Below are 15,804 nucleotides of genomic sequence, written 5' to 3' on the forward strand. Positions count from 1 at the left end.
TAGGACATCAGTGTGGAAGGAAGGGACTCCTGTGTGCAAAATTATTCATTATAAGGGCATTCTGTGTTAGCCAAGAACTGGACGTGACAAGGGTACATCCCTACTGGGAAATAACCAAACGAATTGTTGTAGATGAATGTAATAAAGTGTTATTGCACTATTAGTGACAAACATGAGGAACTCAGAAACAGGAAAATTTAGGTGGAATGATACAGAAGAAAAATGAAGCCAGAGATCCACTTACAAAAGATTGCAATGATATGAATGAAAACAAAATTAAAATGCTACCAAACAGAATAATTGCAATGATCAATCTTGTTCCAGAAAAAAAGGGGAACTCACTATCAGGAAAATGCCCCAGGGCAGGAATTCCAAAAATCCATTCAACTCTCCAAGTACCATGATAGGGCTGGCCCAGATGATTTCTTTTTCTAGGTATTTTTCAGGGATTTGTTAATAATTGTCCTAATTTACTTAGTCATTATGCACATTTTTTAAAATAAGCATTTCTCCCTCTCATTGATACCTCCTCCCCATCCCTGAGCCCCCAATGGACAATTTAAAAAAGTCTCTTGGTAGAGGAGTGACTGAGGGTAGAATGTTGCTTATACTACCAGTTGTTATTGCTTTGTTGACTGGGTTTTGTTCAATTTCTTTTTCTTTGTTACCAGGGAGGATTCAATGTGGGGCAAGGTATATTGGGAAATTATTCTTGATGTTTAAAAAACAAGTATAAAATAAAAGTCAGTGATTGGTAATGTTATATTACTGTGCTATGTGAAACACGTATGAAGAGTTCAGAGAATCATTGGAAGACATGTATTAACTGATGTTGTTTGTCCTTTGTTCTCAGAAAGGTCCATGACATCAGAGAGGTGATGCCTTGACATGCAAGTGAATTCAATTTAAGTGAGGAAGGGTTGATATTGATATTAAGTGAAGTAAAGAGAACCAGGGAGACAATATCCCCAATATTGTAAATGGAAAGAACAAAAAAAAGTAAACGTGGCATAATTTTAATGACCAAATAGACCCAGAGAAGAGTGAGAAAAAGTACCTCCTTTCTTGCAAAGGTGGAGGGCTCTCAATGTGGGACATTCCATATATCATATAGCATCAGATTTGGTTGATGTGTTCATCAATTTTGCCAAACTGACTTTTCCCCTTTATTTCAAGATATATGGATGTATTTGGAAATGAAAGGGATGACAAAACAAAAGATATCATTGAATTTTTAAAGATCAAATAAAAGTGATTGGGGGAAAAAGAATTCTGGAAAGGCAAGTGGAAGCTAGATTGTATGAGATTAACTTGCCAACCTGCAATGTCTATATTTTATCTTAGAGATAACAGGAAAGTGTTGAAGTTGAAGTTTTTTGAGCAGGGGTATGGCATTCTCAACTGTGGAATGATTGAGCAGATTGTGGTATATGAGAGCTGTAAGAAATGAAAAAATTCAAAGAAATATGAGAAGACTTTAACAAATGTACAGATGAGAAAAATCTGAAAGACTTTAGAACTCTGATTAGTGCAACCAGCGCCCAGAGGATCATACGGTTAGTCACGCCACTCACCTCCTGCAATGATGAGCCTACCATGCAGACTGAGTCACACGTTTTTGGCTATGGCCAATGTGGGAATTTGTTTTGATGGACTATGGATACTTTTTATGAGTAGTTTTTTTAATTGTTCATTTAAGAATGTACATAATGACTTTGTAATTTAGGAGCCATTAGGAGCCAAGCCATTTTCACATCTGGGTTTGCCATCTTGCCATCCACATGTAGCCTTCACCATTTTCTACTCCTTGCTTTGGGAATAGCTTCTGTTGATGAAAGTGTTTACAGATAAAATTTTTCTATACTAAGGACTGCTTTGTCCGCATCCCAAGAATTTTCATATGTTGTATCATAATTGTCATTTTCTCTGATTAAATTATTTATTGTTGATATTACTTGTTCTTTGACCTATACATTTTTTTTTAAAGATTCTAATATTCACCTGGGGCTGCATCCTTTCTTTAAATTCCTCATATATTATAATTTCTATTGCATGGTGTTCAGTAGAGAATGTGTTTAGTACTTATGTTTTTCTGCATTTTGATGAATTCTTTCTGCTTTAGCACATGGTCATTTTTTTAAAGGTATGGTGCAAGACTAAGAACTATGTATGCGCCTGTTGATTCCCATTCCCTAGTGGCCAGAGATCTATCTAACTTTTCTAAAATCCTATTCAGATCCTTAACTTCATTCTTTTTTATACTTTTTTGGGATTTGTCCAGGTCTGCTATCGTTTCTGTAAAGGATCTGTCAACCAGTTGCTCTATGGATCCATTCATCATGCTTCCTAAACCAAAACAGGCTTCCTTGGCCACTTACATGTATTTTCTCCTATTATTAGAATATATTGTTGGAATATTATTAGAATACAAACTCCTTGAGGGCAGGGACTTGTCTTGATTGTGTATTTGTATCCTCAGTGCTTAGTGCATAATAAGTACTTAATAAATGCTTTTTTATTCATTCATTCAACTCACTGGTGTGGGTATAGCTTCTAAGACTCAAATTGCAACCCCTCCCCACCTTCTTATCCTGTGTAATTCTTGTACCTGTCCATCTCTTGTACATGTCCTTTCCTAAATCTTCACTGGGATCTACCTGACATGCTAGGGATTTCCCCTGGCTCTCTGGATGCTTACCTGCATACTGGTGGGAAATATGTGCTTTGTCATCCCTAAGGTGGGACATAGGGAAGAAGATGAGGGGTGGGGAGGAAGAATGCTGGATTCAGTCAATCAATCAACCGTTTCTGATCCTAATGAAATAATTAACAAAATGCTATAGGATCACCTTTGTGGAGTGAGATCACCTCTACTGACTTAATGATCTTAGAACAATCAAGTTGTTGGGAAAGAGAATGTTGAATGAGATTCTTATGAATAAGGAGGAACTAGGTAGAAATTATGGGAACTTGTGGGGGTAAATGACCACCATCCACAATAGAAGAAAGAAAAGCCCAGAACAGTCTGATACACAATCTACATTGGAAGAGAGCAGATTTCAGGAGATTCAGAGAAAACATAGATAGGATCCCACAGACTAAAATGGTATAGAGGAAGTCAGCCCTCGCAGAAGAGGAAGCATGCAAGAATGAAATTCTCAAAACACAAAAACAAATTCTGATAAAGAGAAGTAGGGGGAGTTTGTCTTAAAAGATTGAGGTGAATTTAAAGAGAATTCACTAACCAAACTAGATTTTTTTTCCAAAGAAGATAAACAATAAATTATAGAATTTTTTTTATAGAAGATGGAAGCAAGGGCAGATAGCAGAGGAAGGCTCTAAAGGCATGGCATGGCCCTGTAAAAATGGTGCTGGGAGGTGGATTCAAATGCTTCCTCTTAGTCCTCCAGAAACAGGGTTGGTCATTCCTTTGATGAGAATTCCTGAGACATTCAGAGTTGTTTTTCTTTTATTACAATGGTGTTTTCCTTGTATAAATTATTCTCCTGGTTCTGCTTGTATCACTACATCAATTATTACTTCCCAGGATTCTCCAAGGTCATCTCTTTCATCTGTCAGGATGAGATTGGCTCTGATATATTGACCGGGGAGAACACTTTTTAATTGAATCAGTCAGAGCTAAATATGAATGGGACCCGTGTATGTACTAGGATTAATTGAAGAGTCATTTGTATAAATGGCAGAAACCATCTTAGAACTGGAGGACAAGATTATGGATGGATTCCGGAGGTTGGGACAAGTATGGTGATTCCCAGCACACCTTTGAGAGTCAAATTGAGGACTGAGCTATGGCAAAGAAGGGAGTTATCAAAAACAATTTCTGACTCTGAGAAGAGAACCCAGACTGAGGGAATGCCCAGGAGCTCATTCTCAGAAAAAAAGGTTTTTCAGTTCATAAAATAGAATTAACAGGATTTCAAAGGAAGCCAATTATATTGAAATATAGTGATTGAAATATTTTTTTAAAATAAGCTCATAGACTCCCCAGATTCAGAATCCCTGCAGCAGTCTTCAAAAGTTTAAAAAAATCACCATGCTGTGGTCCGAGCATGGGATGACCTTGTCTGACCTCAGCTAGGCTAACTCCCATGACAATTTGGTAGGCCACAAGGATTTATTAAGCTCACCTGTGATAACTGCTGGGGACACAGATACAGCCAGAAAGATAGACACTCCCTGCCTTCAGGAAACTTCCGATTCTAATGGGGAAGACTGGATATAGACAAGGGAGCTCAAAAGGGTGGGGAGGGGAAAAGGTGGAAAAGGTACCAGCCAGGAAGGGGTGATGACACTCAGCCTGCTGGGACCCCATTGCCAAAATAGTGACCCTGGAGGGAACTCACCAATGGCAGAGGTGGGTAGTCAGTATTGTATAGGGACACTTGGGGGTTGGAAGGCTCAGTATGAGAAGGTTACTCGGGTAGGCCACACAGAGTCAGTCTGTCATAAGGCCCATATACTTGGCATATACATGGCCTCCACTCTGCTGGCAGAGCCTCAGACAAACACAGGGTCATCGCCATGGCACAGTGAGGCATCATCATCATCATCAGAGGAAGACTTTAGTAGAAAAAAAAAACATACTCTCCTCCTGTCAAAATGAAACTTCTATAATACACATGGGGGTGTGTAATGGGAATGTAAATTTAAAGATCTTCCCTGCTCCTAGGCTAAAGTGCACCTGGAGCCTGAGGTGGGAGGCTTGTTTTTCAATAGATACTTTTTGATTGGCCAGTGGGTCCAAAAGGTTGTTACATTCTCTGAGCCAGGAGAAGGCTATATAAGCTCTGATGTGAGGCTTTGTTTTGGGGCTCACTTTGAGAAGTGTTCTGTGATTTGATCTGGATTCTGGGAAGCCGTTGTCCAGAGCCCCCGGCTTTGAAAAACCCAGATATTGAAACCCAGATATTGATTTGGTATGGATGTAATGGTTGGACAGTTTGGAAAGCTGTCTACTTGATCTGTTTCTGTCTTGATAATTCTGCCTGTATACTCTGAAGTTCGGGGTGCTGACCTTTTTCCCCTGAACTAGGTAAACGATACATATTTGACTGATTAAAGTAAGCTTGTTAACCCATTTTGAGTTGCTTTCCTTTATCAAAGCAGATCTAAGAACCTGTGGTGGCATCAACCCTGGGGACGCTGGGGTACTTGCCACTACAGGATGGGAGGAAGGAAATATAAGCCCCAACCGGGCATGCCCTCAGGATTCTGGAGCAAGATATAAAAAAGAAGAAAACGTCCCCCTTTGTGAGGATTTATCGATAACAACATCTCACATTTCTGTAATATCACTTTTGGAGCATTTCCTGAGCACTTACAACTTCTCTGGCGAGGTAGTTAGTACAAATATAGCTATGCCCATTTGAAAGATGAAGAAACGGAGGCTTGGAGAGCTTCACCAGCTTGCCCCGGCTACCACAGCTAGTTCGGGCCAGAGCTGTGACCTGAGCTGTGGTCTGTTAACTCTGGGCAAGGCTTTCGCTCTTACTCCCGCCCTTTATGGAGGAGAGGACATCTTCTTCAGTCTCAAGAGATCAAGACACAGCTAAGGTGAGGTAGGTTAGCTGGGTGTCTCACTAGAGCACTAGACCCAGAGTCAGGAAGACCCGAGTTCAAATGTGACCTTGGACACTTACTAGCTGTGTGACCTAGGGCAAATTAATCTCTGCTTGCCTCTGGAGGAGGAAATGGCTGGCAAGCCACTCCAGGATCTTTGCCAAGAGAACTCCATGGACAGTATGGTCCACGGGGTCATGAAGAGTTAGCATGCCTGAACAAGGGTAGGTAAATTGTGGCAGAGCTGTATCGGACCTGGATGAGACATACTGTGCAGAATGCAGGTGTCATTGTAGAATCCAGAAGAGGAAGCCCTTCCTCCTGATGCCACTGGACATACAAGCTACAGTACCCACTTCTTTGCCCTCTGATTCAACACAAATGCCACCTTTAAAATCAGTTACAGAAGGTAGAAAAGCCATTTTATTTATCTCAATACAAAACCTTACAGAAAAAGTTATCAGAGCAGTCAATACCATGATAGTGAAGAGGAAAAGAGCAGAGATTCTCAAGTCCAAGGCACTGGGTTCGAATCCTTGCTCTAACACTTACTGCCTGTGTAACCTTGGGCATTTCAACATTTGGGTCTTCATTTTCCTCGTCTATAAAAATCAGTGGGCTAGACAAGACGACTTCTGTGGCTCCTTCCAGCCTGAAGTCCTATGAGATTATAACTGGTGAAATGCATCAGAAAACATTTATTTATATTTTTCATATAGACTTGTCCTTTTCTCTTTATAGCTAACACTTTTTACTGCTGGCACCACAAGGGCACAGCCCATTGTCTTTTCTGCAGTTTTTCTTTCCCCTGATGCCTACCACAGGCCTCTGTACACTCTAGGGGTTTAATAAGAATCTGCTGATTTTAATTCACTTCTGTATTAAAAGTGGAAACAGTCAGTCAGTTCTGGAACAATGTTACTGGGTCACCGCCTACCCCCCCAGTGGAACCTCTGAAGGTTTGGTCAGAGCACCTAAAAACCTATCAGCAGCATATCTCTAGAGGCAAAACAGGCTCATCCTTTGACAGGTGAGGAAACTGAGGCCTAAGGAAGGTAAGTGACCCACCCAAGGCCAAGCAGTTAGGAAGCATCAGAGGGTGGGGTTTCATCCCAGCACCTCAGACTCCACAAGGTGGAATCTGAATCCAAGTTCTCTAATCCCAGAGCTAGTCCCCGTTCCATCATTCTAAGATGCCTTCTCATGACCATGGATTCAATGGGACAATTTTAACTGCTCTGACCCCCTTCTGGGTGTGGGGCCTCCAGAGTGACAACAGAGAACGTTTTAGGACTTTAAAGGGACCATAGGGATAACTTAGCCCAAGTCCCTCACCTTACAGTTGGAGAAACTGAGGTCCAAGGAAGGGAACTGCCTTGCCCACAGCCACTGAGATGAGATTCGAACCCAGATCCTCTGACTCAAAATCCAATGTTCTTTCTTCCCACTAGTCTCTCTTAACTGAGAGCCAAGGGGAAATTAAGCAGAGGGAAAAACAACGTCATATATTTCCTTCTCAATTTTTTTTAGGGGAAAATAAATCAGTAAATCTGATTATCGACACGTGGCACAATGAATGCATTCCAAGTCTTCAGAGCTGGCCACAGCATCCTCGCAGGCCTGGGGGCTCAGAATCAGGTCCGCTTCCCTGACCTGAAAGAGAAGCTGGAACAGAAGAGCAATGGTCAGGACAGTCATGTCCAAAGTGGGTAGAAGGGCCTCCAAATTCTGAGCCAAGATTACCCTGCCTCAGTTTCCCAGAAATACTCCCCAGCCTGAGAAGAACCCAAGGCCTTTCTCCTTCACCAGGATATCCAGGTGACTCTTCTCCAGGCCTTTGACTTCAGGTTCTTCATACTGAATGTGGTTACCCTGTCTGCCTTGCTGAAGGGCTCCCTCCCTGAGCTGCTCTCCTGGGGAAAGGGGAAGGACCGCACATTGCACAGGCTCCCAGAGGAGAAGACTTTACTGATGCAGGTTGGCAGCCTTAGCTTCTAGACTAAGAAAGCAGGCGATTTCCCCAGGATTACCAGAGCCAGGAGATGTCAGAGGTAGGAACTGAGCCCAAGTCTTGTGGCTCTGAGGCCAGCTCTCCATCCACTACACAACAGTGCCTGCCTCCCTGTGTGCTTCCCCTCATCCTCTCCCTCACCCTTTCTCTCTTCTCCACCTCTTTTCCTCTTTTCTTTCCTCTCCTTCTCTCTCCCCCTCTCCTCCATATCTCTCTCCTCCTCTTTCTTCTCCCTTTTCTCTTTTCCTCATCTCTCTCTCTCTCTTCTCATTCTCTTCTCCCTCTCTGTTCCCCCTCTCTCTCTTACTCTCTCATAGCATTTTATATTCTTTTTGTGTATATGTTACAACATTTATTGTATTTATTTGTATACATCAATCAACAGCATTTATTAAGCACCTACTATGTTCTAGATGCTGTACATATTTTATTAACCCTACTGGTCAGTCACCAAGAACTGATTAAATGCCAACTATGTTCCAGGCACTGTGCTAAGTGCTGGCCATACAAAGAAAGGTCAGAGCACTGTTCCTGCCCTCACAGGGCTCACATTCTAATGGAGAAGACAATGTACAAATAACTATATACACCCAGATCTAGTCAGTGTAAGGGGAAGGCCAGCTCAGAGGAAGGCATTGGCATTAAGGGAAAGGCTTCTTGGTGAAGGTAAGATTGAGTGGTCTTGAAGGAAGCCAGGGGGAGCCAGGGGGAGGAGGGAGAAAGGTTCCACATATGAGGGCAGCCTGAAGTCAGCAGATGGAGTGTTGTGCTTAAAGAACAGCAAAAAGGTCTGTACTGGGCAGGGGAGGGGGGGTGTCACAGTGCATAGAGGAAAGAAAAGTGTGAGAGGCCTAGAGACTATGAAATCCTTCCTATTCTATTGCTTGATAAACTGACGGTTTGGAATGAGCTTTCTTTGGCGAGGCTGTGGGGTGTCATAGATAAGAGTCAGAGACACCTGGGTTTAAGTCCTTCCTCAGCCCCACCTGGGCAGCTGTCTGAGGGCTCGGAGCTCCTCCCACCCCCATCTCTCTAGGCCTATAAGTCTCAGGCAACAGCTGCTGATCTGTCTGGTAAAGGGAGCTTTCACCCTGATGTAGCCCAGGCCAGCCCCAAAAGAGGCCTCCATCCAGTGGGGGAGCATCTGTTACCCAGATTCAGCTCTGAATCTGGAGGAACAGGAAATCTCTCCCTGGTCCAAACACTCCTTGGCAGGGTGGATGATCCCTGCCAAGCTTCCCTGTGCAAGCAGGAAAAGGCCTGGCCATTTTCTTCTTCTCCTAGGACCCCACTGCGTCCCCATAGAGCCCCAGGGGTCAGGTGGGTAGCTGGCCACTCACAGCTTCCTGATGATTGTTTTCTCCTGTTTGCCTCCTTTTGAGTTCATGGTGCTGGTGACGAGAACTTGGCTGTCTTTTCCTGCCACCTGGCTGTTATTCGGTGTGACGAGCCCACTAGATGAAGGGGAGAAAACAAATGGGTGACTTTTCATTTGGTCTCTCAACTCCAATGAGGCACCTGGGTGATAGGAATGTTAGAGCTAGATTGGGAAAGACCCCAGTTCAAATCCTGCCTCAGAAATTTAGACATGTGACTGGGAACGCTCAGCATTCCAGGGAAATCACTCAAACCACACACACATAACACACACACTCAACAGAGCTATTTATTACTCAGTAACCCAACTTCAAAGGCCATTCAAAGCGCAGTATCCAGCCCCACCCCAAGTCATGAACTGACACTTCTCTGGAAGAATGTTCACTTCAACAAACCAAACCCAGTTTAAAAATGTGGGTGGTAGGGAAGAAAATATGCCTCCCATCTCTTCTTCTGCCCCTTCTACACTCTCTGCCCCTCCTTAATTTTGTCCTTGTATGCCTGGCCTGGCCACCTTCCTTAGCACTCTCTCACAGCCACAAGGAAGTTATAATGCATCTCTCATGCCTCAAGGGTTCAGTCTCCAAAATAAGACTTTGGAGCCTGAATACTATGGGTAGCAGGCTCAGCATGGCTCTGCTCTGTCTTGTAAGACACAGCACTATTCCTACCAAACACATTTCTCTATATCATGAGAAATTTGAATAACTAATTGACCTTCAAACTTGACGTGTCATCTGCCACCTCTGGGTGTTTGTCCATTCCCTCTTAATTTCTATCTTTCAGAATCTTTTTTTATCCCTTCAAGGCTCAGCTCAGGTGAAGGTATGAAGCCTTCAGTGACCACTACTCTCTTCTCACACTTGTGTTTATTTCTCCACTGCTCCCACCTGGCACCTCTTCCCCCAACCCTGGCAGTCAAGGGTTTTAGCTAAGGCCCCTTTCTTATCTCAGATGCCTCACTCCACTATCTCCTCCTTCACCCCTGTCTCATGTGAACATGTGCCCCATCTTCTCGACAAGACAAACCCCTATATATGCACAAGGGATCTCATCTCGGGCAGACTGCCCCTCTCTCATCCTCACCCTCTCACTTATCTTCAGCCCCTCCCTCTCTACTGGCTCCTTGACTACTACCTACAAACATACCCATGTTTCTCCCATCCTTAAAAAGCTCTTCACTTGATTTGACCATTCCCACTGGCTATTTTCTTAGATCTCTCCTTTCCTTCATGGCTAAACTCCTTGAGAAAGTCAGCTATAGTCACTGCTTCTGCTTCCTCTCCTATCCCTTGCTTTGCCCACTAAAGCCTCTGCTCTGCCATCTGGCTCATGGTTTCGCTTCACTCTCCAGTTGCCAATGTTTTGGTAACGGCCAAACCCAGTGGCCCTCTCTCCGTCCTCAGTAACCTCCCTGCAGCGTTGGCATCACTGATCACCATTTCCAGCTGGAGACTTTCTCCTCTCACGATGTCACGTCCTCAGTTGGACTCGTTCTCTTCCTTTTGATAGTTCTTTCTTTCTTAGACTTTTACTGGCCTTGTCTAGGTCTGACCTTGGGTGTTCCCTGAGGCTCTGTGGACTCTTCTCCCTTTAAGCCTCGTCATTTGGAGATCTCTCCAGCTCTCATGGGTTCCATCATCATCTCTACTCAGACGCTTCGCAGAGCTCTCTATCTAGCCCTAGTCCCCTAGTCTCTGCTGGGTTATTGTCACATGCACCCAACTGCTTCTTGGACACATCGACACGTCCAAAATTGACTAATTTGGGTTTTTTATGTAAATAATATTTTATTTTTCCAATTACATATAAAGAGAGTTTTCAACATTGACTTTTATAAGATTTTAAGTTCCAAAATTTTCTCCCTCCTTCCTTTCTCTTCCCCCTCCCCAAGACAGCAAGCAATCTGATCTAGGTTACACATGTGTAACCATGTTAAACATGTTTCCACATTAGTCACCAACATGTCCAAAACAGAACTCATTATCTTTCCCTCAAAACTACCCCCATCCCACCCCTTGCCCTCTAATCCTCCCAAACTCTCCCATTACTGTTGAGAGCACCACCATCTTACAGGTCACCCAAGTAGGAAATCTTTTTTGGGGGGGAGGCAATTGGGGTTAAGTGACTTGCCCAGGGTCACATAGTTAGTGTCTGAGGTCAGATTTGAACTCAGGTCCTCCTGATTCCAGGGCTGGTACTCTATCCACTGTGTCACCTAACTTCCCCACAGGCCTGATTCTCTCTCACTTCAAATATCTGAATCCATGGCCAAATCTTATCATTTCCACCTTTACAATGCCTTCCCCTCACCCAATGAGGGCCCTAGCTCAGACCCCTCTCACGTAGCCTCCTAACTCATCTCCCCACCTCTCCTTCATTTTCCACCGAGTGGCCAGGGTAATTTTTTGTTTTGCTTTGCTTTTTTGCAGGGCAACTGGGGTTAAGTGACTTGCCCAAGATCACACGGCTAGTTTTTGTGTTAAGTGTCTGAGGCCGGATTTGAACTCAGGTCCTCCTGACTTCAGGGCTGGTGCTCTCTTCACTGCACCACCTACCTGCAGGATTACTTTTTTAAGGAATAGATCTGATCATGTCATGTCCCCATTTTAATGAACCTTAATAGTTGTCTGTCACCTCCAGGATCAATGTAAACTCTTCTTTGGCATTTAAAACTTTATAACCCAGCCCCTTCCTAGCTTTCTATCCTTCATATCCTTACTCTGCTCCTTACTACATAACTCTATGGTTCAGAGTCCAGTAAAACTGGCTTCCTTGTGGTTCCTCGAACACAACGCTCCACAAGCCGTTGCCCCCTGCCTAGAAGGCTCCTCCTCCTCAGTTCTACCCCATGCACCCTGGCCTTCAGGGCACTTAGGTGTTATGGAGGCAAAGGGAAAGGGTCCAGCATCTTCCTTCTCCATGCACAAGTGACTCCATCTAAGTCAGCAGGAAATGGGCAGTGCTGCCTACAATGACCCCGCTATGCCTGTCCTACAGTAAAACAGGGTCACCTTGCCTGCTCGCCCAAGGTCAGCTAGATTAGCAAGCCCCCACCCTACCTCCAGGACCCCTCAGACTGCTCTCCATTTTGGGGGTTTCAAACATGAGATTTATTGATAGGAGACTGTTAGTATTCAAGGTCGGCTCAGCTGGAAGAGGAAAGCAGTTGCTAACCAACTGACCTCTCTCTGTCATGGTTTGTAACAACGGATCAGGCTCCTATCTCTGATATATGAACCCCAGATTTGTGAACTGTGGTCTTGTTAGTGGTACTTAAGAAATCACAAAACATGGGGCAGCTAGGTGGCACAGAACACCGGCCCTGGAGTCAGGAGGACCTGAGTTCAAATCTAGCCTCAGACACTTAACACAAAAACTAGTTGGGTGACCTTGGGCAAGTCACTTAACCACAAATGCCCTCCCCCCTTCCAAAAGCAAAAAACAAACAAACAAAATTTACAAAACCTTAGAGTTATAGGGCACCTCTGTGGTCACCTGCCCCAAACTACAGTTATTCCTTCCACATCATGGGGGTTAAGGACATGGTGTCCCGGTGATCTGGAAAATCCACATAAAATTCTTACTGGAGAAGTTGAATTTCTTTTTCTATTATGGGGTGTTTACATATCTGATTGTCAAATTTGGGTTAAACTTTTGCTTTTTTTTTGAGGGCAATTGGGTTTAAGTAACTTGCCCAAGGTCACATGGCTAAGTTTTTTGTTTGTGTGTGTTAAGTGTCTGAGGCTCCAGATCCAAACTCAGATCCTCCTGACTCCAGGGCCAGCACTCTACTCACTGCGCCACCTAGCCGCCCCTGGGTTAAGCTTTTGGTCATAGGCTTATGTCACTTACTGGTTCTCCTGTGTCATCTGTGGCTTCCTCAAAACTCCCCCAAAATTCCCATTTAATTTCTTATGCGGACCTGTGATATATCGAAACCACGATGGGGGAAGTCTCAGTGTGGAGGGGATAACTGTACCTAAACAGGAAACCCCTCTTCCATCCCCAACAAGTAATGGGAAACTCACTACCTCTTGAACTGGTACATTCTCCTTCCTCGATTTGTTAGCAAATTTTTCCAGACATGGAAACTGAATCTGCCCCTCCTTAACTTCCACTCACTGTTTCCTAGGGAAGGGCCCAGGCTGGCCAACCATGCCTCCCTTCCCACTCAGATTTCAATACCGTATTCTCCCATGGGGACCTTCTTTTCTCCCCAGCTTTTCAGCTCCCCTTCTGTGTGTTTTCCTCCATTAGAATGTGAGCTCCTTGAGGGCTTGTATTGGTCTCTCTAGAGCTTAGCACAGTGATTGGCACACAGTAAGGGTTTAATAAATGCTTATAATAATTGCTTATTGCTAGTTCTGGAGCTGAGCAGATCAAATCTAGTCCCTCTTCCTTCCACATGACAGTCCTTCAAATATTTTAAGACATATTTGTGTCTGTGGTTAGTGGCACTAAACATGCCTGCAATTCATTCTGAGATGGAGTCAGAGGAGAGCAGAGGTGGGGGAGAGCTGGCACCTCATAGGTTCCTATTTTAACTAATAATTCTTGCTAACCAGGTGCTACAGTTATTCCTATACTGCTGAAAGACTGAAGCTGCTATCAGCACCCCCTCTAAATTTAGGTGCCCTAGGGCTTAGTGCCAGCCACAGCACCCTAGTTCCAGCTCTGTGTAAGGGTATGGGAGAGGTTCCTAGTCCAGGAGGAGGAGGGGTCCCTGAATGCAGGCTGAACCTTGACCCCTGACCCCCAGCCTGGACCCCCCCTACCTCTTGTAGCACTGGAGCTCCTCCTGAACCACCAGCAGCTGGGATTTGAGTTTGTTCCTCTCTAGCAACACCTCCCGGAGCTCCTGCATGGTGAATCGGGGACGATTGGGGTCTGTCAGATCCACCACCATTCTGTTGGTCCCTGGGTTCACCTGTAAAACAAGAAGCAAATGGTGTGACTTGCTCTTACTGGAGAAGGGGGAAGAAGGGAAAGAGGTAGAGGGAAGGGAGAAGAAGGAAGGGGAAGGCAGGGAAGAGCCCTGTTCTTTTGAGAACCCAAAACACATCTTCATTCATTCTGTGGTTCTAGGAGCCCTAAATCTGCAAACTTTATAGAAATGATGGGTAAAAGGCTCTTCAGAATATCATGATACCATAACAAAACATTCTCTGCTTTTAATACAGTAGAATCAATCAATCTACAAGCATTTATTTTTTTCTTTATTCTCTTTTTTGCTTTTTTGGATGGAGGGAGGGCAGGACAATTGGGTTAAGTGACTTGCCCAAGGTCACATGGCTAGTAAGTGTTAAGTGTCTGAGGCTGGATTTGAGCTCAGGCCAGTGCTCTATTCACTGTACCACCTAGCCAGCCCTCTACAAGCATTTATTAAACTCATTTATCAGGCACCAAGATGTTAGGCCCTGGGGATATAAAGACAGAAATGAAACAATGCCTTTCTTCAGGGAGATTAGATTCTAATGGGAGTAATAACAATCGCTGGGCTGCGAGGGGGCGCCATAGTGCATAGAGTGCAGAGTCTGGAGTCAGGAAGATTTATCCTACCTCAGATGCTCACTAGCTGTGAGACCCTGGGCAAGTCATTTTACCCTGTTTGTCTCAGTTTCTTCATCTGTCAAAAAAGTTTGATTCTAAAAATGTTTGTCTATGTCAGTAAAGCCTGAATAATGCACAAATTTAACGATTCCTAGGACAAATTTTTTTTTGGGGGGGTTAACAAGCTTACTTTAATCAGTCAAATATATATATCGTTTACCTAGTTCAGGGGAAAAAGGTCAGCACCCCGAATTTCAGAGTATTCAGACAGAATTATCAAGACAGAGAAACAGATCAAGCAGACAGGTTTCCAAACTGTCCAACCATTACACCCATACCAAATCACAGTTACCATCAACATCTGTCTAGGACAAATGTTCTCTGAGAACTAGGAAAGGTCCAAAGAGGCAGGCAGTAAAGTATTGTGACTAGCTTCCTAGACTTGAAGTCACAAGAATCAAGTTCAAATCCTGCCTCTTAAATATATTAGCTATGCACTCTGGACAGGTAAGTTATTTAACATCATCTATAAAATGGGGATAATATTGACACAGAATGTTGGAAAATTACAGTGAGTAAGTTTGGCCCCAAAGAAGAGCCATAAGAAGGCTTCCCTCCCCACTTCTTTGTTGAAGTGGGAGGGACAATGAATATAGAACACAGGACAAAACATCAGAATTTTTTGATATGTTAGTTTTGCTGAAAAATTTCCCCCTCTTTTTGATTCTTTATTATAAAGGATGGTTCTTTAGAAGAGAAAGGGTATGCTGGAATCAGCTTGGATGGCCCCTGAGAGCTGATTGTTAAATTTTCGATGTAAGCATTTATACCTCTGAAATGGCAAATGTTACAAACCAGGGCTTAATTTATTGTTCTTGTGGGTTATCTGGAATTGGAAGGTAATAGAGTAAATGTTAAATAAGGAAGAGTAAATTTTTTTCTTTTTGAGGGGCAATCGGGTTTAAATGACTTACCTAAGGTCACACAACTAGTAAGTATCTGAGGTCAGATTTGAACTCAAGTCCTCCTGACTCCAGGGATGGTCCTCTATCCACTACACCACCTAGCTGCCCCACAGATTAGATTTAAATGTGTGTCCTGCGTACATTTTCCCCCCACAAAAGCTGATCTTGTGAAGATCAAATCAGATCATGTATGTAAGATATTTCGCAAATCTTAAGGAGCTATGAAAATGATAGCTACAACCAAATCACTATGTTTTCTCCTATATGCAATCAAGTTATTATCTCCTAAATGTAGCTCAAAAGCCATGGCGTAGATTT

General features: G+C 43.7%; 1 protein-coding gene across 2 annotated transcripts in view; it reads right to left on the bottom strand.

Annotated features, from left to right (window-relative positions):
- Positions 1–5,980: 5,980 nt before the first annotated feature.
- The window catches only part of RILPL2 (Rab interacting lysosomal protein like 2), a 14,684-nt gene continuing 4,860 nt past the window's right edge, over positions 5,981–15,804 (bottom strand). The window contains exons 2-4 of one of the 2 annotated variants that reach the window (XM_069081861.1): positions 13,747–13,898; positions 8,932–9,045; positions 5,981–7,245 (exon numbers count right to left, since the gene is read on the bottom strand). In XM_069081861.1, the coding sequence (XP_068937962.1) occupies positions 7,215–7,245; positions 8,932–9,045; positions 13,747–13,898 (297 nt within the window). In that variant the 3' untranslated portion in view covers positions 5,981–7,214. The remainder of the gene's footprint in view (positions 7,246–8,931; positions 9,046–13,746; positions 13,899–15,804) is intronic. The other variant, XM_069081862.1, reaches the window with a different exon arrangement.

This window comes from Petaurus breviceps, unplaced genomic scaffold, assembly GCF_028583685.1.
Source record: "Petaurus breviceps papuanus isolate PSGF00001 unplaced genomic scaffold, PetGlider_PUasm1.0 99, whole genome shotgun sequence".
Classification (NCBI taxonomy): Eukaryota; Metazoa; Chordata; class Mammalia; order Diprotodontia; family Petauridae; genus Petaurus; species Petaurus breviceps.